The sequence below is a fragment of the Lissotriton vulgaris genome, chromosome 3_1 (genome assembly GCF_964263255.1).
Source record: "Lissotriton vulgaris chromosome 3_1, aLisVul1.2, whole genome shotgun sequence".
Taxonomy (NCBI): domain Eukaryota; kingdom Metazoa; phylum Chordata; class Amphibia; order Caudata; family Salamandridae; genus Lissotriton; species Lissotriton vulgaris.
This window is the reverse complement of record NC_141689.1, coordinates 91,462,939-91,489,688: the sequence shown is the minus strand read 5'-3', so window position 1 is coordinate 91,489,688 and position 26,750 is coordinate 91,462,939. Positions and strand designations below refer to the sequence as shown.

The window sequence follows — 26,750 nt, the reverse complement described above, 5'->3', positions numbered from 1 at the left end:
GGCCGAAGAGGCTGAAATGCCAGAAACCGGTCCCCGGTAGCTTGTCTCCTTTCTGGTAAAGAATTGGCTTGGTAGTTTAGTCTGCCCTGTTCCCATGATGCACTGGGCCAGGGACAGACTGATTTGCATATAGCCAGATTCTGAGCTGGGATGGGGCAGTGAGATAAATAACGGTGATGGATCAAGCCCTGATCTTTGGACTGGGTAAGAGTGGTCTGCTCAATTCAGACACTCTGTTCATCACCACCCCCTTTTGTAAATCGATTTTGGCCACTATAGGTGTGGCAGGGTATGCTCAGACATGAGTCCCTTTCTCACTGCTCCATCAGGATTCAAGCAAGCCGGGCCGAAGAGGCTGAAATGCCAGAAACCGGTCCCCGGTAGCTTGTCTCCTTTCTGGTAAAGAATTGGCTTGGTAGTTTAGTCTGCCCTGTTCCCATGATGCACTGGGCCAGGGACAGACTGATTTGCATATAGCCAGATTCTGAGCTGGGATGGGGCAGTGAGATAAATAACGGTGATGGATCAAGCCCTGATCTTTGGACTGGGTAAGAGTGGTCTGCTCAATTCAGACACTCTGTTCATCACCACCCCCTTTTGTAAATCGATTTTGGCCACTATAGGTGTGGCAGGGTATGCTCAGACATGAGTCCCTTTCTCACTGCTCCATCAGGATTCAAGCAAGCCGGGCCGAAGAGGCTGAAATGCCAGAAACCGGTCCCCGGTAGCTTGTCTCCTTTCTGGTAAAGAATTGGCTTGGTAGTTTAGTCTGCCCTGTTCCCATGATGCACTGGGCCAGGGACAGACTGATTTGCATATAGCCAGATTCTGAGCTGGGATGGGGCAGTGAGATAAATAACGGTGATGGATCAAGCCCTGATCTTTGGACTGGGTAAGAGTGGTCTGCTCAATTCAGACACTCTGTTCATCACCACCCCCTTTTGTAAATCGATTTTGGCCACTATAGGTGTGGCAGGGTATGCTCAGACATGAGTCCCTTTCTCACTGCTCCATCAGGATTCAAGCAAGCCGGGCCGAAGAGGCTGAAATGCCAGAAACCGGTCCCCGGTAGCTTGTCTCCTTTCTGGTAAAGAATTGGCTTGGTAGTTTAGTCTGCCCTGTTCCCATGATGCACTGGGCCAGGGACAGACTGATTTGCATATAGCCAGATTCTGAGCTGGGATGGGGCAGTGAGATAAATAACGGTGATGGATCAAGCCCTGATCTTTGGACTGGGTAAGAGTGGTCTGCTCAATTCAGACACTCTGTTCATCACCACCCCCTTTTGTAAATCGATTTTGGCCACTATAGGTGTGGCAGGGTATGCTCAGACATGAGTCCCTTTCTCACTGCTCCATCAGGATTCAAGCAAGCCGGGCCGAAGAGGCTGAAATGCCAGAAACCGGTCCCCGGTAGCTTGTCTCCTTTCTGGTAAAGAATTGGCTTGGTAGTTTAGTCTGCCCTGTTCCCATGATGCACTGGGCCAGGGACAGACTGATTTGCATATAGCCAGATTCTGAGCTGGGATGGGGCAGTGAGATAAATAACGGTGATGGATCAAGCCCTGATCTTTGGACTGGGTAAGAGTGGTCTGCTCAATTCAGACACTCTGTTCATCACCACCCCCTTTTGTAAATCGATTTTGGCCACTATAGGTGTGGCAGGGTATGCTCAGACATGAGTCCCTTTCTCACTGCTCCATCAGGATTCAAGCAAGCCGGGCCAAAGAGGCTGAAATGCCAGAAACCGGTCCCCGGTAGCTTGTCTCCTTTCTGGTAAAGAATTGGCTTGGTAGTTTAGTCTGCCCTGTTCCCATGATGCACTGGGCCAGGGACAGACTGATTTGCATATAGCCAGATTCTGAGCTGGGATGGGGCAGTGAGATAAATAACGGTGATGGATCAAGCCCTGATCTTTGGACTGGGTAAGAGTGGTCTGCTCAATTCAGACACTCTGTTCATCACCACCCCCTTTTGTAAATCGATTTTGGCCACTATAGGTGTGGCAGGGTATGCTCAGACATGAGTCCCTTTCTCACTGCTCCATCAGGATTCAAGCAAGCCGGGCCGAAGAGGCTGAAATGCCAGAAACCGGTCCCCGGTAGCTTGTCTCCTTTCTGGTAAAGAATTGGCTTGGTAGTTTAGTCTGCCCTGTTCCCATGATGCACTGGGCCAGGGACAGACTGATTTGCATATAGCCAGATTCTGAGCTGGGATGGGGCAGTGAGATAAATAACGGTGATGGATCAAGCCCTGATCTTTGGACTGGGTAAGAGTGGTCTGCTCAATTCAGACACTCTGTTCATCACCACCCCCTTTTGTACAACGGAGGTGAGCCCAGGAGTCAAAAGCGGAGGAAGGGACCGCTTGGGGGGAGGCCTTGCGCCAGTGGCCTACCGGTCCGGTGCATACCCCCGAATTCCCATTAGTGCCACCCGCATCGACGGAGGTGCCCTCTCCCCACCCCCCATACACACATTCCCGCCTGTGGAACGGCCGGTGGGGAGGACACACGAGACACGGGGGCAGGCGACAGACTACGGGAGGCACCAGCAGCGGAGGCTGACCCCGCCAGGGACGACACTAGCAAGGAATCGGGGCCACGCAGGGAAGGGAGAGCAGAACGATCACGAGAGCGGCAGGGGGTGAGACTTCGGACATTGCCCCCCCCTCCCCCTACGTGACAAGGCACACAGCCGAACGGGGAAGAAGGCCCTGAAGCAGCAGTGGGGATACTAGGAACTGGAAGAAGAGATAGTGCCCCCCCCCACCCCCCCCCTGCACCAGGGGTCATTGTGAGAGGACAAGCGCTACACGGGAGAGGGCCGGACCATATTCACGAACCGGGCGGAAGGAGAAGGGATGAGATAGCCACCTCAGCCAACCCTGACCTCAAGGGCCACACGGAGATAGACCACTTGCAAACGCACAACACGCCCCTGCTGGCAGAGACCCGCCTGGGATAGCTCCAAGGGACGGGCTTCGGAGCGACTGAAGACTGAGCACAGGGAAGAAAGACACCTGGATACGACGAGGGGGGTGGCAGGATCGCCCCACCCGGAACCCTGAGGTGGGTGCAGAACCAGACAAGCCCGATACTGTGCGTGCAGAGTGACAGTGAGTGCGGAGTGACAGTGAGTGCAGAGTGACAGTGAGTGCAGAGTGCGTGCAGAGTGACAGTGAGTGCAGAGTGACAGTGAGTGCAGAGTGACAGTGAGTGCAGAGTGACAGTGCGTGCAGAGTGACAGTGAGTGCAGAGTGCGTGCAGAGTGACAGTGAGTGCAGAGTGACAGTGAGTGCAGAATGAGTGCAGTGACAGTGAGTGCAGAGTGAGTGCAGAGTGACAGTGAGTGCAGAGTGAGTGCAGAGTGACAGTGATTTCAGAGTGAGTGCAGAGTGACAGTGAGTGCAGAGTGACAGTGAGTGCAGAGTGACAGTGAGTGCAGAGTGACAGTGAGTGCAGAGTGACAGTGAGTGCAGAGTGACAGTGCGTGCAGAGTGACAGTGAGTGCAGAGTGCGTGCAGAGTGACAGTGAGTGCAGAGTGACAGTGAGTGCAGAATGAGTGCAGAGTGACAGTGAGTGCAGAGTGAGTGCAGAGTGACAGTGATTTCAGAGTGAGTGCAGAGTGACAGTGAGTGCAGAGTGACAGTGAGTGCAGAGTGACAGTGAGTGCAGAGTGACAGTGAGTGCAGAGTGACAGTGAGTGCAGAGTGACAGTGAGTGCAGAGTGACAGTGAGTGCAGAGTGACAGTGAGTGCAGAGTGACAGTGAGTGCAGAGTGACAGTGCGTGCAGAGTGACAGTGAGTGCAGAGTGCGTGCAGAGTGACAGTGAGTGCAGAGTGAGTGCAGAGTGACAGTGAGTGCAGAATGAGTGCAGAGTGACAGTGAGTGCAGAGTGACAGTGAGTGCAGAGTGAGTGCAGAGTGACAGTGATTTCAGAGTGAGTGCAGAGTGACAGTGAGTGCAGAGTGACAGTGAGTGCAGAGTGACAGTGAGTGCAGAGTGACAGTGAGTGCAGAGTGACAGTGAGTGCAGAGTGACAGTGAGTGCAGAGTGACAGTGAGTGCAGAGTGACAGTGAGTGCAGTCACTCAGCACCACCACATTATCACTCAGAACCACCACAGCATCACTCAGAACCACCACAGCACCACTCAGCACCACCACAGCACCACCACAGCATCACTCAGCACCACCACAGCACCACCATAGCACCACTCAGCACCACCACTGCATCACTCAGCATCACCACAGCCCCATTCAGCACCACCACAGCATCACTCAGCACCACCACAGCACAAATATGTTCTCTCAATGTTTCAAGCTTTATTACAAATGTCACAAAAAGATGTTAATATTTCACTTCTGTTCTTGGATTTTGTTACAATAAAATACACTGAACATAATCTTCACAAAAGTTATTTACAAAAGTTTAAGCTATTGCCATTATAAATTACAATCACTTTTATTAAGTATTAAAAAAAATTAAAAGCCATTGTTATTTGTAATATCAATACATCTAAGTCACGTAAATACAAATGTTGCATGACAAATGCTATAGGTGTCACATTTGCGAAAGTTATAACTATTGGCATTGTAAATGACAAAGCTATTAATTTAGCTATTTTCAAAACCAACACATAAATGAACATGTGGTGAATTTCCATTAAAATATTTGACTTTTTTACTAAGATAGTATTATACTGTTTTATGCAAACAAAATTTAGATACTGCATAAATAACTTTAATAAAACATATTTTATATGAAGCTTTTTATGTAAAAAAAAAACTATAGCATAAAGCAAAAAACAATTGCCATTTACAATGCTAATAGCTCAAACTTAAATAATGCGAGACCTATTGCATTGCAAATGCTTGTTTTTTAAACTTCCAGAAAAGCTTCTTCAGGCAGGGCACGCCCCTGGCTGGTACTGGTATGTGCGATATGTAAACCTGCAAAATACATATGCAGATCATACATGTTTTTGTTGTATTTACATGATCTATTCTAGCATTCAGGGTTTTTTTCTTTATTTTGTTGGCTTCTACAACCCATGACTACAAGATGATAGGTTTTCAGGCGTACATGTTCGCCAACTTTTTATTGGAGTTTGGTAAAATCAAAAGCCATTTGAAGATGGTCACCATACACGCGTGCTCATGCATGGGTTTTTCATCAAAGGATTTCCAAAAATCACTTCAAAAGGGCTGCCTGCCAAAAGTGTGATAAGTGGAGAAAAAGTAACATGTGCGTCAAGAGGACGGTGATAGAGTAAGGAGGAAAGACATCTAATATCCAGCAGATAAATGAGAGACATAACAAAGCCATCATAAGCAAGCTGACCCAAAACCCACCCTAAGTATTTGTAATGTATTCTAAACTACAGGCCTCCAACAGTAGGCTAGAACCAATAAAGGGATTTTGCATTTCCACATATCATTGATATTTAATCTTTATGTGGGACATGGATGTCGCATCCTTAAATTCAATTGGTGAAATGCAATCCATACTCTTTTTGTCCAACCTTTCGCTCATGACGCACTGCTCATAGAAGGAGTTTGTTTTATCAAACTTTGGATTGGGGGTGATTCAAATACACCCCTATAGTGTTTTGATTAATAAGTCCTACACAAGAATTAAATAAACTCTCCTTCAATGTGCTCCACTTTAGGTACTGACATCAGTAAGTCGTTTTTAAACAAGATCGCCTTTGTTAATGCCAGCTTAGCCAACCCGAATTACGCCACAGCTAAAACATAATTGGATTGAATTTATGTTCAGATACAACATTTGTAGGGGTCAGTGCTTGGATCCATCCCTGGCCTCTTGGTTAGATTAAAATTGCTTGAAATTCTTCTCGCCCTCTGTCCCAGCCTGAAGCGTGGCGATCCAAGCACGAACAGTAGAAGTGGAATTTAGGGCAATTTTTCTTTGTCTGGTGAATTTGGCAATATGTCTTTATCTCATGTCTTGTTCTTGTGCGTTACGTATACAAGTTCGCACAGAAGAATCCTATAGCCATAGTTTAATGTAAACTTTATCCGATGGATTGAGGCTGCAATGAGATTTGTTTCCAGCTGTACTTACCAGTGATTACATTTGCAGGCAGGAAAAATCTTAAAGAACTAAATATTTTAAAGAATTGTTACTTTCGCTTTCACTTTTGTACATCTGTTGGTGTCATATGAGTTTATATGTACTGTAATGTTTATTAGAATTAAATGTTAACAATAATAATGTTACAGGATTCAGCTCTGAGCTGTAGAATCTTCGCAAAATTGTGCTTTCTAGTGTAGAGCTGTGGCGGACAACAAGGCACGCTGCATAGTCCCGCCCCTGCCCTTCCCCTAAGCACTCTAGTGTGGTCAACGGAAGTGGTGTCAGTACAGGCGCGCAATAACGACACTACGGCAGGTGTGAGTGGGATCTGGATTTGTTCTGTTATGTTATGTTATCGGATTCTTCTATAGCGCGACGGCTACTCCAGTAGGAGTGTCCCGGCGCTTTGGCGAAGAAGTCCTTTAAGGAAAGGAGACATAACTGCAAAACATAAGGAACAGCGAAGTTATCTGGTAAAGAGCCAGGTTTTTAAAGCCTTTCTGAAAGACATCAAACTAGGGGCCTGTCTGAGAGAAAGGGGAAGCTCATTCCAGGCGCACGGGGCCAGGTAATGAAAAGAGCGCCCCCCTTGTCTGGTTCGCTTAATGGATGGAACGACCATTTTGGACAAGGAGGCCGATCGCAAGGCTCTGTTCGGTTTGTAAAGAGCAAGGCGTTTCCTGATGTACCTAGGGCCTGAGTCATGAAGGGCCTTGTAGGTCAGCGTCAGGCTTTTGAAAAGAACCCTCTTGGCTATAGGAAGCCAGTGCAGTTCCTTTAACAAGTCAGAGGCACTAGCTCGTCTAGGGAGTCCATAAATAGCCCTGGCAGCTGAATTTTGGACTACTTGAAGTCTCCTCACGAGATATTTAAGGAGTCCTAGATAGAGGGCATTGGCGTAGTCTAAACGCGACCCAACAAGTGCTTGAACAATGACCCTTCGATGGTTAATAGAGATCAAGGGGAGAAATTTTCTGAGCATCCGAAGGATCCCGAAACATTTCCCCGAAAGACAGGATATTTGAGGCCCAAAAGTTAAGTCATTGTCAACAATGATACCTAGATTTTTGGCCTTGGTACTTGCGTTTGTAGGTGGAAACAGATCTTGTGGCCACCAACTTTTCCAATTTGGTTCAGAGGCAGATCCAAAAAAAAGCAGCTCCGACTTATCGGAGTTGCATTTTAAGCTGTGTCGTTTGAACCAATCTAAGACTGCTTCTAGGCAGCCTCTGATGCGGATCCCATCGAACACCTCATTCTTGTCATATGTGAACAAGAGCTGGGTGTCGTCAGCGTAAGATACGATCTGAGCGCCGAACGACTCCGCAACCTCTGCAAGGGGGGCCAGGAAGATGTTAAAGAGCAGGGGGCTGAGAATAGACCCCTGAGGGACCCCCACTTCCAGAGGTGCCATAGCTGCGGAGTGAGGTGGCGCCCAGATCGTCTGCCGACGGCTGGCTAGAAATGATTTAAGCCAGTTCCACACCGTCCCCCGAAGACCACAATCCCAGAGTCGTATTAGGAGGGTATCATGGGGAACGGTGTTGAACGCCGCCGACAGGTCCAACATGACCAACATGGCCTTTCCTCCAGTATCCAAGACCTCTCTAATGGCGGTGGTGACTTCAAGTAACGCGGTCTCTGTGCTGTAATTCGCACGAAACCCAGATTGAGTATTGTGCAACAGATTGTTATTCTCGATGAAGTCAGAGATTGATCTGTGCACATGTCTTTCCGCCACCTTCGCCAGAGCGGGTAGGAGAGAGATTGGCCTGTAGTTGGCATGTACGATGGGATCCAGGGCTGGTTTTTTTATAAGTGGAAGGATGAGAGCACTCTTCCAAGCCTGGGGGACTACGCCAGAAGACAGTGAGGAATTAAGAATGGAATTGATGGGGCCATTTAGCACAGGGGCTATTTTGTTGAGACAGGAAACAGGGCAGGGATCTAGAGGAGAGCCCGACTTCAATCCTGTCAGATGATCTAATGAGGCAGCAAGGCTCAGCTGAGGGAATTCCCAGAGGGTGGGTTGTGAAGAGGAGAGGGCACCAAGAGAAACATCCTGAGGCTGTTTAGAGTAAACAGCAAGGGAGGCTTGAATAGATGTTATCTTGTTTACAAAATAATGCGCCAGTTCAGTCAGCCAGGGTTCTGAGTGAGACTGAGCAGGGATGCCTAAGGACGGAGAAGTAAAATCCTTAACAATTTTAAAGATTTCCTTACAGGAGTTTTCTGATTCGTCTATCCGACGTTCAAGATAAGATTTTTTCCCACTCCAAATCATCTTGTGGTAGGATCTAGTTAAGTTTTTAAATTTTTCTTTCTCAAGAGGATTGTAGTCTTTCCTCCAGGCTCTTTCTGCTCTCTTACAGTTTTGACGGGCTTCTCTAAGCTGAGAGGTAAACCAAGGGGCGGAGGGCCGTTTGTTTCCGGATTTAGCGGCTTTCTCGGGCACGAGATCCGCCAGTCTTGCCGTAAGCCATTCAGTGAAATGAGCTAGATCAATTTCCACATTACCTGACAGGGTGCAGGGTGAGCATGACATGGCCTGTAGTAGCATCTCGTTTGAGAGCAGATGAAAAGGCCTGGAAAATCGTTTGGAAGAGGTAGTGGGATTTGGTCTAGGGGGAGGGGCACTTAATAGGAAAAAGGAGATTAAATAATGATCCGACCATAATACTGGCTGTGGAGCAAGTACATTAATAGAGATGGTAGAAAAAAACTTGGTCCAGAATATGGCCCTTATTATGCGTAGGATCATGAATGAAAGGTATAAGTCCTAATGCTGTGGTGACATCCATGAGTTTTATTGTGTCAGGATTAGTGGCCTCATCCATGTGTATGTTTAGGTCGCCCAGAAGTAAGCAGTGGTCCGATTTAAGACATGGGACTGAGAGTGCTACCTGTAATTCGTCCAGGAAAGAGCCTAAGGGGCCGGGCGTTCTATATAAGAGGATGCCGGTACATGCCTGGTAGGGTGGCAAATGAAGTGTGAAGCCGAGGGCCTCGGTATCCTGAATATTGTCTATCGGGAAGGTAGTGCAGTGCAGCTGGTTGTTGACTATGATAGCCACACCGCCCCCGCGCCCAGATGTTCTGTCCCTCCTTTTTTTTTTTTTTTAAATAATTTTTATTTTTCCTTTTTCTTAATATGCACATTGTATTTTACATCATACATTTGTATATTTTATACATCAAAAATTTCCAATTTCGCTGGTTTGAAGTTTAACATAATATAAACAATATAAGCAATATAGATTTATCCTGCCATATAAATTACAGTTCAAAAGTTCATATTCTGTTTCAGTATCTTATATTGCCATCCTTTCTTTCCATTTGATTATTGGTTCCCAGATTTTGAGCCCAAGTCTCCTACCCCTTTTCCCCTTGCGTGCATAAATAGCTTTCTCAAGGTTATAACTAGCTAGTAAATTTGCCAGCCATACATGCATTCCTGGGGGTACCTTGTCTAGCCAAGCTCTTGCTATTGTTAATCTCATAACTGCGGTGGCTATAAACATGAATTCCTTGTTCTGTCCCTCCTAATGATGGAATAATTAGGTGGGATGGCGTTGACTAAGTCAGGGGCCGAGGTGTCACTAAGCCAAGTTTCTGTAAGAAAAAGGCAGGATATATTATAATTATCAAGCAAATTCCAAATGTCCAGAGCATGACAGCCCAGGGAACGTGTGTTAAGAAGTAGGCAAGCAGTAGAGATAGGTTGATGAATCAGTTTCGGCTTATGGAGTATAGGAAAACGCCATCCGCAATCAGTGCAACCTTTTCTTAGGGCACGGCAACCAGGAAAGACATAGTGGCAGCGACCTACCGGAGGACGGAGATTTAAGAGGGTCTCTGACGAGTAAGAAAGATACATGGCCAAAGCCGAGAGAAGTAGAGCACCGTCCAATAGTAAATGCCAGCCGGCCGTCCTGCCCCGTCTGCTGCCGGAACGCAGCAGACGGGGTGTGCTTCTTTAATACTGTATTGTTCTATTTGTCAACTGCTTATAATCTGGGTTGCCTTGTCTTTTACTTTACTGTTTTATAAATAATGTTGTACAGAATTCAATTATGTTATGACAAAATAAAAAATAAAAATATCTGTCTAGCGTTTCCAAAGCCTTCCTAGGCACGGCTAGTGTGTCCTTTACCTCAAGCTCCTGCACTTCAATCTATCTATAGTTTTGGATCCCGAGGAGCAGTCCTACGCGTAATCCGACCACTCCCGACACGCAGCCGGGACTAGGGACATGCACATACTGGAGAAAGAACCAACGAAAGACCTTGGAGTCTAATGATGTTACAAAGTAGAACGTAAATAAAAAAACGCAGAGCCCAGTGGCGGACTGGCGCCCGAACAGGGACTAGAACAGGGACTAGTCCCCTTACCCACTCGCCGGCGATGTAAGCGCAGCCCCCTGACCCCTTCTATAGCCGTGACGGACTTCAAGTGTACACGTCAGCGGGATTTCCTGCCAACTCCCTCAGGCCCACGGAGGAGACGGAGACTGCGACCAGGCATCCACACGAGGCGGTGAGGATTGCGGACCATCCCGACCAGAGCCCAAGCCGAGAGAGCAAGGTCCGAGGTATCCCGAGGCCCACCTGTTCCGAGGCGCATACGCAGTAACCAGCAGTAGCAGTACCAGAGCCGTAGCAGTCCAGTCCAGTATCGAGTTTCCGAGGCCTTCAGTTTTGCTTCCCGGTGAGTACCGTTGTTGGGAACGCATAGCGACGGGTTCATTTATTTGAGCCCGGTCAAGACGGGTCTGGGTACACAGATCCGGTACAGACGTGTCCATTTAGGTGGATGCGGTAAAGACGTGTCTCTTCACGAGACCGGTATGACTGTACTGTTTAGCAGTGCATAAAGTAACAAGTAATTCAGGATTGTGTTTTTTCTATGTACTAGTTAGTATCTGTTTCTAATGTTTTAATGTCGTGGTATGAATGATTGTTTTCAGTCTATTATTGTGCTTACTGTATTGTCGTTCAAGTTAGTTCAAACATGCCGCTGTTTCCGAAATTACGTCAGATAGGAACCAGGAAAGGGATACTCGAAGAGGCAGTTCCCGTCCCGCCTAGGGACACTCCTGGTCATTTTATGTACCAGAAACATGGGCTAGATGCCATACTGTTTTTAGACTTATGGGTAGATTACACGAAGGATCTGGAAGAGAAATATAGATGGCCTGTCTCAGGGACATGGGATGCTGATTGCATCATGAGAGTAGAGGAAGCACTGTGGAAAAAGAAAGCTAGACAATCCCAGAAAGATGCCATAGAGTTGTGGCGTAAAGAAGCGCATAGAAGAACAGAGAAAGAAATCCACAAAGCAGAGAGAAGTAGAGAAGCATCAGAAAAAGCCAAAGAAAAAGAGCTAAAGGAAGAAGGTGAACGGGTTAAAGCAGAACAAATAGATAGACAAAGAAATGCCCTTATTAAAGGCATGTATCCCGTTCTCGCCGAGGGCCTACCTAAAGTGACCCCGGAAGTACCCAGTAACTTGCCGCCACCACTGATCCCGACAAACGTCCATGGTCATAAACAGACAGCTGCGGACATTTTTCTTTCCTCCTATTTAGAAGACGCTGCTCCGGAGTATGTAAATGCAGATCTTCCTCCTCCTCTTCCTGTCAACAACCCTACAAATCCTTTTCGCCAACCATCCGTAGTACAAGATCAACCCGCACCAGCGGTAACACTGACAGTGACAGACGATTCAAGTCAGGGCGACTCTAGTCTAGGGGCATCGGGAGGGGGGCCCACTAGAGACATACCACACACACCGCACACGCCACCACCACCATCACGAACACTACGAGAATTAGCGCTACAACGCACGCCAAAAACGACAATGACAACAGCATCTCTTAGACAATCACTTTCCAATTGTATATATGATCCAGTCCCAGGTGTGGGCGCAATGCTCACATACTCAATACGTTTAAGACGTGTTGCAGACTATTTGGTCACTTTGCCAGACATGAAGGAACATTTAGACAGAATATACCACTTCATTAGAACGGGGGAGGGACCAGAAAGTATACATGAGGCCATCGCAAATAGAAAGGTGGAGCTTCAATGCATGCTTTTTACGATTTTTGATAAATTGTTTGATCAGGGAACAGGACCAGCCAACTAGAGAAGTAACTAAAGGTATGATTACTTGGAGTGACAACCTAGCTGTCGGTAAACATGATACATTGTCAAAAATAGAATGCATGTACAGGAAAATTCGTAAAGAAATTCTGAATATACACAAGAAAGAACAGGCCGAGAAAGAAGACGAGGTAGTCACAGATGAGGAAGATACAGAATCAGAGGAAATAAATAAAATGAATTATGTAGGCAGGGCAAGACCGTTTGACAGGCCCATAGGCCTAGACTACAGTAAACGTTCCCTCTCTCCAATACCAGAAAGATATTCTCTCGAACACCTATTCCAAGCTACTGAACAGGCGCTGAAAAAACGAGTAGGGAGTAGTGAACTTTGTACTATGCATGAACAGGAACTAGCCCGGTCAGCAGTTCAATGGGCTTGTAATTCTAACATATATAAGGATGACATAGTAGCGCAAACATTTTTAAGCCTTCCTCCGGAAGAACAGCGTTTAGCTGGTATTTACATGGTTCAACATCTCATCACATTGTACGAGAGTCAGCATTCTGATCCAGGTCCCTTGTATAAATTACTGGACGATTTACTCCTAGCGAGATGGAGAGGCCTAGGTGCCGAGTTGATTAATGTCATTCTAGATCAACGACATAAGTACTTCACTTTCCTGACCCCGCACTTGATTCCTGCCCCCCACCGAGAAAGAAAGACTTTCCACATAGACAGACAGAACCCCCTCCGAGAGGTACATCCCGTTAGAACTGCAGGGGGTGAGCTTCAACGAGTATATGTTTGCACACCCCTGACAAAAATGGAATTATTGGAAATGAAAAAATTACTGCCCTGTCACGATAAAGACCCAGGGGGGTTCCACCGTGAATTAAAAGACATGCTCCGCATGGGGGATTACACATATGCTGATACCATTAAATTATTGAAAGTACTGTTACCAGCAGGCATTTACGAAAAACTTAAAGAAAAAGATTGGGAGGTGGGAGAGAAAAAGATCAGCTGGACAGAATTAGAAGATGAGGATAAACGCCGAGGCCCTGGTGTTGGTCTTGGGGACAAAGCTAAAGAACTACCCGAACTATTGATACAGGTGTTGCCGAGATTATTGATTACTAAAAAGGAAGATTGGGATGCTATTTCTGCCTGCAAACAGAAACAAGATGAAGACACTAGTGATTTTTATTCTAGATTCGAAAAATATTTTACTATTAACAGTGGCCTGAAGCCAAGTAGTGAATGGTACCCACATCTTTTTGTGAGCAAATTAGTAGAGAATTCCTTACCCCAGATCAAAAATAGAGTACTGAAGGTCGAGAGTACTTGGCAAGCAAATAGCCCTTCCCAGATGTTGCAAATGTTACAGTATCACCAGAACCGAATTAGGGATGAACAAGAGCACGAAAAGAGACGCATGAAAGATACGAAAATGAAAGTACTAGTTGCCCAATCAGTTCCAGCTGATGGCAATAAAAAGGGCGCGGCACCTATCAAGGGAAACTGTAATTACTGCAAACAGCCAGGTCACTATATAAATGAATGTGCTGTCCTGAAACACAATATAGCTACAGGCAAGACGAAAGAAAGACCGCGTCCTCCTAGACAGGATAACATCCCGCAGAACACGCAAACGCCACAGAACACGCAACAGACAGTAGCTGTACACCAACCCATTGCTGCCACACAACATGTCATGCAACAAATGTACCAGTATGCACAATCAGACTATCCAGACTATCAACAGTATTCATGAAACAGCCTAGAGAGGGAGGTTGGCTTGCCCCTTATTGAGGTACCTGTAGATCAAGAGGGTCCCTATGTACATAGTCGTGTATTGGGAAAAGACAGAAAATTTCTGATTGACACAGGGGCAAGCAGAACTACCATCAGTCATGACGAGGTCCCAGGGGCACCCCTCTCAGGCTCACAGAATGTTTCCCTGGGATTTTCAGGAAAGCCTATTGTTAACGAAGTGTCAAAGCCAGTTTCCCTAGGAGTCGGTCCATTGTCCCGCACTACATACTTGTTGCTTACTAAATCATGTCCAGAAAACTTGCTTGGTGTAAAGACATTGAAAGAACTAGGAGCAGTGATTTGTTGTTCTCCGGAAGGAGTGAGATTGTTTTTACGTGATTTTAAGGGACATTATGTGTTGAGAGATTTTGACCCCAGACTCCAGAATGTACCACAACATTTATGGGCGCAAGGTCCGACTGATGTAGGTTACATGCACATTACACCATACCGTGTCACACTCAAGCATGGAGTTGTACTGCCACGAATCCGACAATACACGTTACCACCTGATGCTGTAATAGCATTACTGAAAATTGTTGACGAACTCATTACACAGGGAGTGGTTGTAGAGACTGACTCCAATGTATGTAATTCCCCTATCATTCCGATTCTTAAACGAACTGACCCAAATGCACCACCAGTCTACAGACTAGTGATTGACCTCCGAGAACTGAACAAATGCATAATACCACAGTACCCAGTGGTCCCAGACATTTCTTCGCTATTGACTGCAATTGATTCCGAAGCGATGTTCTTCACTGTAATAGATCTCAAGAACGCCTTCTTTAGTGTCCCAATCCATCCAGAGAGCCAATACCTCTTCGGATTCTGTTTAAATGTACGAAGCTTCAAATTTACGAGGGCTCCTCAAGGGTTCACAGAAAGTCCTAGTATTTACAGTCAAGCATTGAAAAGACAACTAGACAGTATTCACATGCCTACTGACACTGCATTACTCCAATACGTTGACGATCTTTTGATCACAGCACTAACAGAACGTGACTGCGAACGTGCATCACTGACAGTCTTATTCTTCCTGGCAGACAAGGGGCACAAAGTGTCCCCTTCAAAGTTACAATTCTGTGCCCAGCAAGTGGTGTACCTTGGACACTTGCTGTCCAAGAGGGGTAGACAGTTGACACCTGACCGCATTCAGTTAATTGCACATCTTCCACAGCCCAAGACACAAAAGGAAGTACGGGCCTTCATTGGCCTCACTTCTTACTGCAGACAATGGATTCCACAGTACGCATATCTAGCCAAACCACTCATACAGTTGACAACACAGGAGGCAGCGACTTCGACTGTCCTCCCTTGGACTCAAGAACATACACTGGCATTCGATGAATTGAAAAAAGCTCTATGTCAAGCACCAGTCTTAGCGACACCATGTTATAGCAAACCTTTTACACTTTTTGTCACTGAACGTGATGGTACAGCATTATCTGTCCTTACACAAGATCAAGCAGGAAAACACAAGCCTTGTGCTTACTTTTCTAGTACATTGGATCCGGTGGCCCAGGCTCTGCCTGCGTGCCTAAAATCAGTTGCAGTAACAGCTCTAGCAATCAGACAAAGCAATTCCATAGTGTTAGGACATCCTCTGACAGTACAGGTTCCACACTCAGTGGAAGTTCTCTTGAACAGGACCCAGACACAACACCTGACCATAGCAAGACTGACAGGATACGAACTGATATTGTTCCAGCCACACATAGAGATTAGACGATGTAATACCCTGAACCCTGCTACACTCTTGCCCTCAAGCACAGCAGACCCTGCACCACATGACTGTGTGGAAGTAATTAACACAGTGACGAAGCCAAGACAAGACTTGACAGACATTGCACTATCCGACCCGGACCTAACACTTTATGTAGATGGCTCATGCATGAGAACAAGCACAGGAGAGTTAGTAGCTGCATATGCAGTGACCACTGATACTGAAGTCATAGAGACACATCGAATTGATACCCTGTCAGCCCAAGCAGCAGAGCTCATCGCTCAGACCCAAGCCTGTATACGAGCCAAGAACTTGAAAGTAAACATATACACAGATTCACAGTATGCCTTCGGAGTCGTACACGACTTTGGAGTCCTCTGGCAAGAGAGAGGTTTTTTGACCTCCCATGGGGCCAAGATACAGCATGGTCCCCTCATTCAAGCTCTGTTAGATGCAATACACTTGCCTACAGCCATAGCTATCATGAAGTGCAAAGCACATACGAAAGTCACTGACACCATTTCCCAGGGTAATGACCTGGCAGATCGAACAGCTAAACTTACAGCCCAGACTCAAACAGACCTTCCAACTGACACGACAAAGACAGAAGTACCATCACTGACAAACTGCATGACAGTCAGGGATCCCTCACAAGATGTACTTGACATACAGACACATGCCACTCCAGACGAAATCAAGAAATGGACTGGACAAGGAGGGGTCCAGACAGATCAGGGGTGGATGACAAAGGGCAAAGCCACGTGGTTCCTCCCTGACTCCATGGTTCAAGCTATCATTAATACAGCACATAGTCCAGAACACTTAGGAGAAAAGGCCATGTTAGACAGTGTACAGAACATTTGGTTCAACAAGCATTTACGTGCAGCAGCAAAACAGAAAGTGCGTACCTGCATGATCTGTTGTCAGTTCAATCCAGGTAAAGGCATTCCCGTGGAACAAGGTGGATTTCATCCTCCTGACCATCCTTTTGAAGTCCTCCAGATGGATTATATTCAGATGGACAGATGTCGAGGATTCAAGTATGTCCTTGTAGTTGTATGTGCCCTATCTAGATGGACAGAAGCGTACCCAGTCCCAGATTACACTGCTGTGACCACTGCCAAGCAGTTGGTCCGAGAATTCTTCCCGCGATACGGCTTGCCCCGTGTTGTGTACTCAGATAACGGGCAGCCATTCTCTTCTGAACTAATGAAACAAGTATCCCTTCTGTTAGGATACCAGTGGAAATTCCATTGCGTACGACACCCAGAGGCAGCAGGCCTCGTAGAGAGACACAATCAGACACTCAAAACCAAGTTAGCGAAGGTTTGTGCAGAAAAAGGCGTGGATTGGATGGTAGCCTTGCCGGTTGCCCTCTTCTACATGCGTATGGTAGCTCATTCCAGAACCGGACTATCCCCGTACGAGGTGGTTTTTGGTAGACCGCCGAATATGTGGGGTACGCCTATGCCGAGAAAAATTACTGATGTCGACAGTACTATGCTGACAGATTACCTGGCTTCCTTGATGTCTGCACTCCTTTCTTGTCGTTCACAGGTTGCAGCTGCCTTCCCCGACAACACCCAGGTGAAGAATCATTCGATCGTCCCGGGAGACCTGGTGTTTGTCCGGAATTTCGACCGTTCAAGTCCTCTGGAGCCCCGCTGGCGCGCACCCAAGTTGGCTCTTCTCACAACGAGGACCGCCGTCAAGGTCGAGGGAAGGAAGGGCTGGCTCCATGCCCACCACGTGAAACGCTTCCATGGACTTTGTTCAGTAAAAGACTCTAAGGACTGCTCTGAACTCATTGACTCTAAACTCCCTTTGCTAGAAAAGACTCCGCAACAAGAGTATAAACAAAAACTACGGTCTAGTAAGTCAGACAGCGTTTAATTGTTTAAGTCCCCCTTGGGTGAAGCGGTTAGACAGGTTCCTGACATGTATAAGATCGTAGACCCAAATAGACAGAGAGATAGGCAGAAAGAGATGAAAAAGAAATACTGCAAAAACTTACGCAGCAGATGCATAGTAACTCTGATCATTATGTTTTTTTTAAGTATATCGATTATATGTATAAGCTTGACGCTACATGTTTTCTTTCCTCCTCTTGGTTCGCATATACATTCTACCTTCAATGACACTGTAGAGCACACATTCAGTGATCTGCCACCCCATGAACTGTCATATCGACTAGCATTGCGCAACAATACTTTTATTCGTGTGTTACACCATTCTCACCAGGCCAGCAATGTAACGAATTGCTGGGTGTGTGGCCGACTCCCACCTTATCAGAAAATGAAGGGAGTTCTGCCCCTCTTTCCTTATCCGTTTTCGCACAATGGTTCGTGCGGAGCTTGGTTTGCTTTAATGTCCTCAACACAAGACAGAAAGTCCACGGATTCCCAGAGTGAATGGATTTGGGGGGGACCTGAATATAGTAATGAATAAGGCATGTTTTCCCGATAAAGATGGTTTTCCCCAAAGGAAAGGAACAGATCTAGAAAATGAAGTGTACGAATTAGGAAATGTTTCTCTTAGCCTCATGATTCTGAATGTCCAGTCCGAGACCAATACAGGTTCATCGTTTGTGACAGTCTTACCAGTAAAAGGTGAATTATGTGTTAGAAAGAATGGTTCAGTGCACTTGGGACACAGTGATTGTAATACTGTGAACGAATTCAATGATAAAGGAAAGTCTACTTTCAAAGCCTCCCATCATTCCTATTTCATTTGCGGTCAGACAGCCTATGTACATCTGCCCTTAGACTGGGGTGGAACGTGTTATATTGCGTTCCTACTACCACCTGTTTTTCTAGCCCCATCCCATTATCACCGAGACTCCCGACTCGTACATGTAAGACACAAGAGGGAGACCGAGTCCCCGGTTGTCGATCAGACTGAGACAGCATTAGAGCAATATACAGATTTCAATAAAGGATTCTTTTTCTTCATAGGTCCTATCCAAAACAGTAAATTAATACGTAGATTAACTAGAACATTGGAAGCAGTAGTGAATGAGACTACTTCTGCCTTAGGTAACTTGACCGAGGAACAGTCTGCTATGAGACTTGTTGTCCTTCAGAACCGCCTTGTTCTTGACGTCATCCTGGCCGATAGGGGCGGAGCTTGTAGAGTGATCGGCTCGAGTTGTTGTGTGTTTATTCCTAATAACGCACCATCAGTGTATGCAGCAATAACAAGACTCCATAAGATAGCTCACGAGATACACCAGAATCCAGGCACCTGGACCTGGTCCGGTTGGCTCTGGAGTGTGATATCAGCCTGGGGATGGAAAGTATTGTCATTCCTAGGAATAATACTGCTCGTAGTATTCAGTTGCTGTCTCTGTCTGCAATGTGGCCCAGCGATTTGCGGCTTGTGTGCCACCGCCTGTATTCCCCGTCCACGTTCACATTCCTGTACACAAATGAAAAAGGATGAGCAAATGATGCTATATGAACAGATAGATGGTCTCATGAAAATAGATGTGTCCTGAAGGGCACAGTATGGGACAAGGAGGGAATGAGGAAGCAGAAAATTGTATGTAGCCAGTGTGTCCCCCACTCGCACCCTATCCGTGTACCTATGCCCCATGTATGTCCATGTTATCATGTAATTCCCATCCCGTGCATGTAATAATAATGCCCCTGCATTTCCGTTCAATATTAGCATGTCAGTTATTAGGCCCTCCATGAATGAAACGTTAATTCCGCACTGAGGCCTACGTTGCCAATGCATTTACATGGTACACGTTTAAATGTCGAGATGCACACGTTTTTGTGGCCCGGCCGAGCCAGGCCCTGAATTCAGGCTCCAAGCTTCTTCTGACTCTGAAAGCTGCAGTTTAGTTATGCATCCCTGACCTCTCCCTTACTTCCTGCTCAGCCGAGAGGTGTCCAGCCTGGCCTGCCAAGACGGTATTTTGCCTACAGTTATCTGCTCAGCTCCGCGAAAACACATTCCAGTCTAGTGAAAGGGGTAAACATATTCCGCCTGCAGAACATAGGGAACAAAGGGCCTAGCCTTTCTGTCTCCATTCGAGTGATTTACTGTACTCGTTGTCATAGAAGGCCCATGGCCCCCACGTAATGCACGAAGAAATATATGCACACACTAGCATTTAGTGATGAACAGCTTTTGCTCGAGAGACCTTTACTTCAGACAATACATCCTCCAAACACAAGATATCAGATATGCCAAAGGTGCAGGTCGTTCTGACATCCCAGACTCCTCTACTAGTGCTAAAGTCAGCTCCCCCCAGCTCTCCCCAGTTACACGTCAAATTCACGTCATGACCAGTTTTGCGCACACAAGTAGTGTAAAGGTTCTTGCTGACCCTACAGACCTCCTCTATGCATCCACCCACCTATGACACACCTATGACTCATCAAGTGAACACCCACGTGTACGCCTTTTTACACGCCTTTCTTCCATGTCCATGTGTTCTTATCTCTCTCTCCTTCACTTGCTCCGCCTGGAGCGCTCCGCCTTCTCCATTCAATGCAATTGTATGGTTTTACTATATATAATGTGTTATGTGAATAAAACTTTAGATGACGACCCTTCCTGAACCTTAGTGGTGATGGAACCCGATTCTCCATTGACTCGAGTCATTGTAATAAAGCCCTTTTGACTCGGACACCACGGACTCTGCCTCTCATTTTATGAGCTATCCTTATTCCTTATTAATGTATAGAAATTATGTAAGGGTAATAACTTTATTTACCACACCTAAGCACTCTAGTGTGGTCAACGGAAGTGGTGTCAGTACAGGCGCGCAATCACAACACTACGGCAGGTGTGAGTGGGATCTGGATTTGTGCTTCTTTAATACTGTATTGTTCTATTTGTCAACTGCTTATAATCTGGGTTGCCTTGTCTTTTACTTTACTGTTTTATAAATAATGTTGTACAGAATTCAATTATGTTATGACACAATAAAAAATAAAAATATCTAGGAAGGCGTTTCCAAAGCCTTCCTAGGCACGGCTAGTGTGTCCTTTACCTCAAGCTGCTGCACTTCAATCTATCTATAGTTTTGGATCCCGAGGAGCAGTCCTACGCGTAATCCGACCACTCCCGACACGCAGCCGGGACTAGGGACACGCACATACTGGAGAAAGAACCAACGAAAGACCTTGGAGTCTAATGATGTTACAAAGTAGAACGTAAATAAAAAAAAGCAGAGCCCAGTGGAAGTGGGCTCAACATGCACCTCTATTGACCTCTAGCTGCAACCTTTCAGCAGAATAGACCACAGACTCATCACCAACCAACCTTTTGTAGCTACATACCTGTGGAACATAAACATTAAACAGCCATTCTGTCTATAGCCACCAATCAACAGAACTGACCACTCATCCACCAACCAACCGCTCCCTCCAAAGCCACTTACCACTGGAACTGACCGCCCGCCCGCACCAACCAACCACCCGCCTCCTTGCAGGCACTTGTTAGAGGGACTGACCGTATACCTGTCAAACACATATCACCCCCATAGACACTCCTCAGCCAAACAGTGTAGCTAAGGAGTGGACCACCACATTAGCCACCGATCTGCGAGATTGATCACACACCCACCAGCCCACTGAACCACACCCATGCAAATGACCCCCCCAACAGTCAAATGACCTGCAAACCAGTAGTCAAGAGGCTTTCTATTGAATAACCGTATACTCTTCTTAACCATTGTTTAATCACATCTTGCTAACTCGTGTGCCGGCTCATTTGGAACCTAGAAGTGGAAAGTAGGCAGTTGACAAGCCGGCTATGAAAACACCAAAAAGAGATAGAATAAATTCAGTAATCTCTCCATATCTATGTTTTTTTCCTTCTTTGTCTCCATTTATCCTGTCTCTCTCATATTTTCTGCTCTCCCTGTCTCTGCCTTTTCTTTACTTTCTTTGTCCCTACATCCCTCTGTGCCCCTCAGCTACTCCTAAGAGACCCTCCCTCCTCGCATATCACATCTCACATGTGCTTAGTCCTAAATGTCGAAGCCTCCTCCGCTCACAATACCACATTGTCCTGTGTTCAGCCACTATTTCTGGATTTCTGTACAACAGGAAAGGAAAACATGATCCAATGTTGATTGGCTGCAGCGACGCGGAAACAAAATGGCGGGTGTTTTTCTCAGGCAGCAGAGATGGGAATCTTTCACACACTATTTCCAGGGCCAGGCATAACTATCATTCAGATTAAATAGTTTCCCTGTATTCTTTTTTCCTCTGTTCTTTCCACTCTTTCCTTTTAAATATTCATAATAAATATGTGGCCCCTCATGCGAGATCTTTAAAAAATAGGGAAAAATGACTTAGCTAGTCCTCAGTACCACATCAACCCAGAGGCCAATGAATTCCATAAAGGTAACTAGTTAGCCAGGGGTTAGATGAATACATTAAAACACTTAACACAAGTTTAGAAAATGTACAGCCTTGATCTAGAAGTAGTCTCCTTGCATTGTGCATCAGTAGGAAGTAAAGGGATAGTGAAAAGAAGCCGCTGCACACAGAAGGCAGACATCTTTGTTGAGGTGTCTTTGCAGGAGTAAGTAACTCACCCACCACCCAGGAGTCTAGTTACCTAGCATACATTCTACCCCAGAGCTACTTTCTAAACTGAAAAAAGACACCAATACCCCACATAAAGGGTAATGTAAATTACAATTGACCCAGTGAAAACCCAACACATCAACACAATACAGACACACCTGCACTTCCAAAACACAACACATAACGGGCACACCAACACAAACAAATACACACCTACGCTACCACACACGTACGGACAAAGGAAAAGAATTAGCAGACGGCAATCCTAAATAGATCGCACACAAACACTGAAGTTGTCCAAAGTCGCTTTCTCCCTCTGTGTCCGCCAAGTTGGGGAAAAACTTCAAGTTGAAGTTAGAATATCCATACAACTGTCACCTGAGTCCTCTGTAAGTTGAGACTTTGGGGCATATTTACAAGCCCCTTTCGCCACAACAATGTCATTTTTATTGACGTCCCTGTGCTGATAGAGGCTTCGCCTTATTTACAAAGCAGCGAAATAAGGCCCACTTTCACACTATCGTTACCGTGAAAGGAGTGGGCAAGGGGTGTTACGGTGGGCATTCATCTGCAATACCCATTGATTTTGACTCTGCCCCCTATTTACAAGGGTGGCGTAAATAGGAGGTCGCGCCAAAATTAAGACCAGGGAAAGCCTGTTCCTAATTAGGCGCAACTGAATTGAATTGAATGCGGATTTATAGAGCGCATAGTAACCCGGAAGCATCCCAGCGCTAAGGAGAAATGTTAATTTGTTAATTTGCAACTAGGATAAATGTTTATTTGTTCCTCGTTTTTACTGTTTTCATGTGTGCTGCATTGTGAACCACACATAGAAACAGCAAAAGGGCTTTGATTGTTTATGTGCAGGAAGGTGGTTCTTCCTGCACATAATCAATACAAAAAAAGTGTTGCAACTTCTATAAAGTTTCAATATGGCCACTTAAATATTTTTTATGTGCAGGAAGAGGGACCTTTCTGCACATAAACAATCTTCCCCTCAATGCAGACACCCTTGCATTACGGTGCAGGGGTGCCTGCGTTGGCGCTAGGCTGCTACACTTAGTGCCATCGCAGGGGGAAAAACAATGCTGCACCACATTCTAGTAAATATGGTGCAGCCCTGCATTTAAGAAGTGGCGGAGAGTGGTGTTAAGCCAAGGAGGCTAACGCCACGCTCCACCACTTCTCTAGTAAATATGCCCCATTCTGAGTTGAATAGAATCTACATCACTTAACCGCTTCTGTGCGGCGCAGATACTTCCCCGGTGCTGGACATTCCAGAACAGGGTGCGGTCGTGACGGAACCATTCAGTCATCAGCACAGCTCAACCGTGACTGATGACGGAATGGTTCCGTCACCAGCATCGTAGGGGTTAATACAACAGATACACTTTCCACCAGGAGCATATACAATCTATCCATATTCCACCATTTCTCACCTTCTAGAATGTCCACAGAATCCTTGACAACCTTAACCCTATTAAGCTCCGAAAACCTGGAGATTCTTTTAGGTACAAATCCAGTTAACTTCATCTTGACAAAGTCCCCCACCTTGACATGCAAATAGTGCTCATGGAACTCAGCCTGCTTCAAATGTACACATCTCCTTGTTTCTGGAACCTCCTTCACCTTTTGTGAAGAGATGGTAGATAATGCCATCTAGGGTCTGACCAATGTGGACACAAGCACATGGCCTCTCATTAAGAAAAATAAAGACACGCTTGTGTCTGCATTGGGCATGGTGGGTTTGTCCACACTAATTTACTCAACACTGTAAGACAATCCAAACCTCTCACAATGGACAACTGCAAATTGTGTTTAATCAGTCTGGTAGATCTCGTGGCAAGGCTACTACTCATGGGATAAGACGGATAAAACAACAAGTGCTTGTAGGTTTGATTCCCAAAAGTTCAAAGAAACCAACAAACTCACTGAAAACAGACTGAGCTTAGTTATCTGCGACTATTCCCTCAGGAAATATTTCTATGTCAAAGACATGCTTGAAAGACTCCATTAGTTATGCAACAATAGTACGGCTCCCAGAAATGAGGCTGAACCAATGCGAAAAATAATAAATCACAATGCCAAACATAGCTGCATCTATTGTTACATTGATTTACTCCTTCAAGACACCTTCAGGATTCTGAAGACTTCTGCCCAAGAAATCTTCATGTGCGCCATTTTCTATTAGATGCTTTCAAATGGTCACCATTGCATTTATTGTTTCCTGCTGATCACAACTTTGCTGGATGTGTTTAAATGAAGCCCATCGAGGGGTGGTTAACATCGGCCGTGCCTACTACGGAAATTTCCACATTTAGTCACCCAGCTTTAGGAACTAGCTAAGGCATCATGACAAACAGTAGACAGTCAAAACTCATGAATAAAGGAATGTTATTTCTGAATGATAGCCTCACCTTCCTGCATTTCCGACCACAGCTCGCCCATCCCCGACTCCACAAGAAAGGTCCGGCTGTGTCGAGACCGCCTCAGCTGCTCGCGGGCTGGAAATGAAACGAAGAAGCAGAGTCAGTCTTGGACTATTGGCAGTGAAATCATCTTGAAAACGGAGTTTAAAATTGTGAACTATTAAACAATTCCTATTACACTTCCTTGGTATGACATTAGACATTTTATGAAAACCTAAACTCATCCAATACTCATCCTGTCCAAAGGAGTTCCTTAAAGTAACCAGCTTCTTTCTTTGTCTGGAAAATATTTTTTCTGATCTTCTTGCTTATATCTCCATTAAAAATGCTGTGAGAGGGGGCGTGGCTACGCGGCCGAGTAAAATGGCTGCGGCGTAGAAGAGCTCCGGGGAAGCAGTAGCCTTCCAAGCAGATCCGTTCACTAATCCGCATATAATTTTGTAACTCAAAGACTCCTGCTAGTGCAGGGGCACAGGCGACGCCCGCGGGCGAAATCCCGACCTGAACCAACATCGCGAATCGCGGGCTGTGGAGGCACGAGCTGCGGAGGACTGTGGACCTTGTGGAAGCCGGGGACTCAATTAACAAGGTACGCCCGCAGGGGAGGGCCGGGCCTCGTGGTGTGTGGCCCAGAGAGTGACGGCAGCAGTGAGGCTCCCCAGAGTCGCACCGATGGTGGTGATGGACGCTCCCATCGGAATAACGTCTGAATTACTGGAATTCCAGAAAGTGAAGGGAACCCGGCAATGGATCTTTATGTCGAGGATCTCATTAAAACAAGGCTCCAGCCCAGGGGCTCTCAACCTTTTTTCAGTCGAAAGGGCGCACAGAGTTCCCAGGGGAAAGCCTAAACCGCCCCCCCCCCCCCCCCCCAAGTCCTATGCTGGACCGCACCTAACTTTTGCGATAGGGACATCATACTGCAAACCGCCAGAGTGGCTCCACCTCTCCGAATCCAGAACTCCACAGTATCCTTCTACCGGGACTACACAATGGCGGTTTCCAGACGCTGTAGGAGCTATATGGAGGTTAAAAAGGAATTGAGGGCCGGTGAATTGCCTTACTCGATGTTATTCCCGGCAAAGCTACGAGTAGTAGCAGACGGAAAAACATGGTTCTTCGACACGCCGGAGGAAGCGCACGACTGGCTCGAGTGCTGGAGACAGGTGAACGGAAACAAACGCAGGGAGAGGAACCAGCGGCGACGTGACATGACGGATGAGCCCGAGGGAGATCGATCGCAGCAAGACGTAGTTGAAGAATGAAACTCAACAACGCCTGTGATCCTACGTGCTGAACACAGACTGTGAGCATAGACTGGACATAGCCTACAGCGGACCTTGACTTGGACACTAAGCTGAAGGAGTCTTTGGGGGAAGGGAAGGGCTTCGCCTGTCCTTGGACTTCTTACCCCCGACACACAAGTACTTTCTGGGGTTGGGACTAAGCACTCTGCAAAGTTGGGGTGGCGGGTAGTTCTGAGACCGTCGGGCAGGGAGGGGGGGGAGTGGGTTGGTATCTTCGGATTTTTGTGTTCTTCGTTTCCTTTTCTATAGTGCAGTGGGTGCCGGTCTGGGATGAAAGGGAAGTTCTTTTTCCTCCACAATGTTTGCTATTTGTACTAATGTTCTGCAAAGTTTTCAGGTATAAGGCCTTGTTTCACTTTTTCCAGCATTTGAGGTACACACTACATTCCGTACTCTATCGCACATACTCCACCCACTATGGCAGCACGAGTTTCGGCCACCCCTGATCCCATAGGGCACACCATAACTCAAGTGACTCCTCTATCAATACTTACGTGGAATGCTCATGGTTTGGGGGACAAAATAAAGAGGGATCTAGTTTTGCAATGCCTGAAACGACACTCACCAATGCTGGCCCTACTGCAGGAAACGCACCTTACTGGCGCAGCATGCAAAGCTATGGACAGATGGGGATTTAAAATGGTGGTACACTCCGAGTTTTCGACTGGCTTCAGGGGGGTGAGTATTTTGATCAAAAAGCAATCGCCCAG

The 26,750-nt window shown here is 46.3% G+C and overlaps 1 protein-coding gene across 2 annotated transcripts in view; it reads right to left on the bottom strand.

Moving 5' to 3' along the window:
* HSPA12B (heat shock protein family A (Hsp70) member 12B) overlaps nucleotides 1–26,750 on the bottom strand; it is a 331,731-nt gene that overhangs the window by 74,462 nt on the left and 230,519 nt on the right. For both annotated transcript variants that reach the window (XM_086960132.1, XM_086960131.1), the window contains exon 9: nucleotides 24,722–24,808. In XM_086960132.1, coding sequence (XP_086816258.1) covers nucleotides 24,722–24,808 — 87 coding nt within the window. The remainder of the gene's footprint in view (nucleotides 1–24,721; nucleotides 24,809–26,750) is intronic.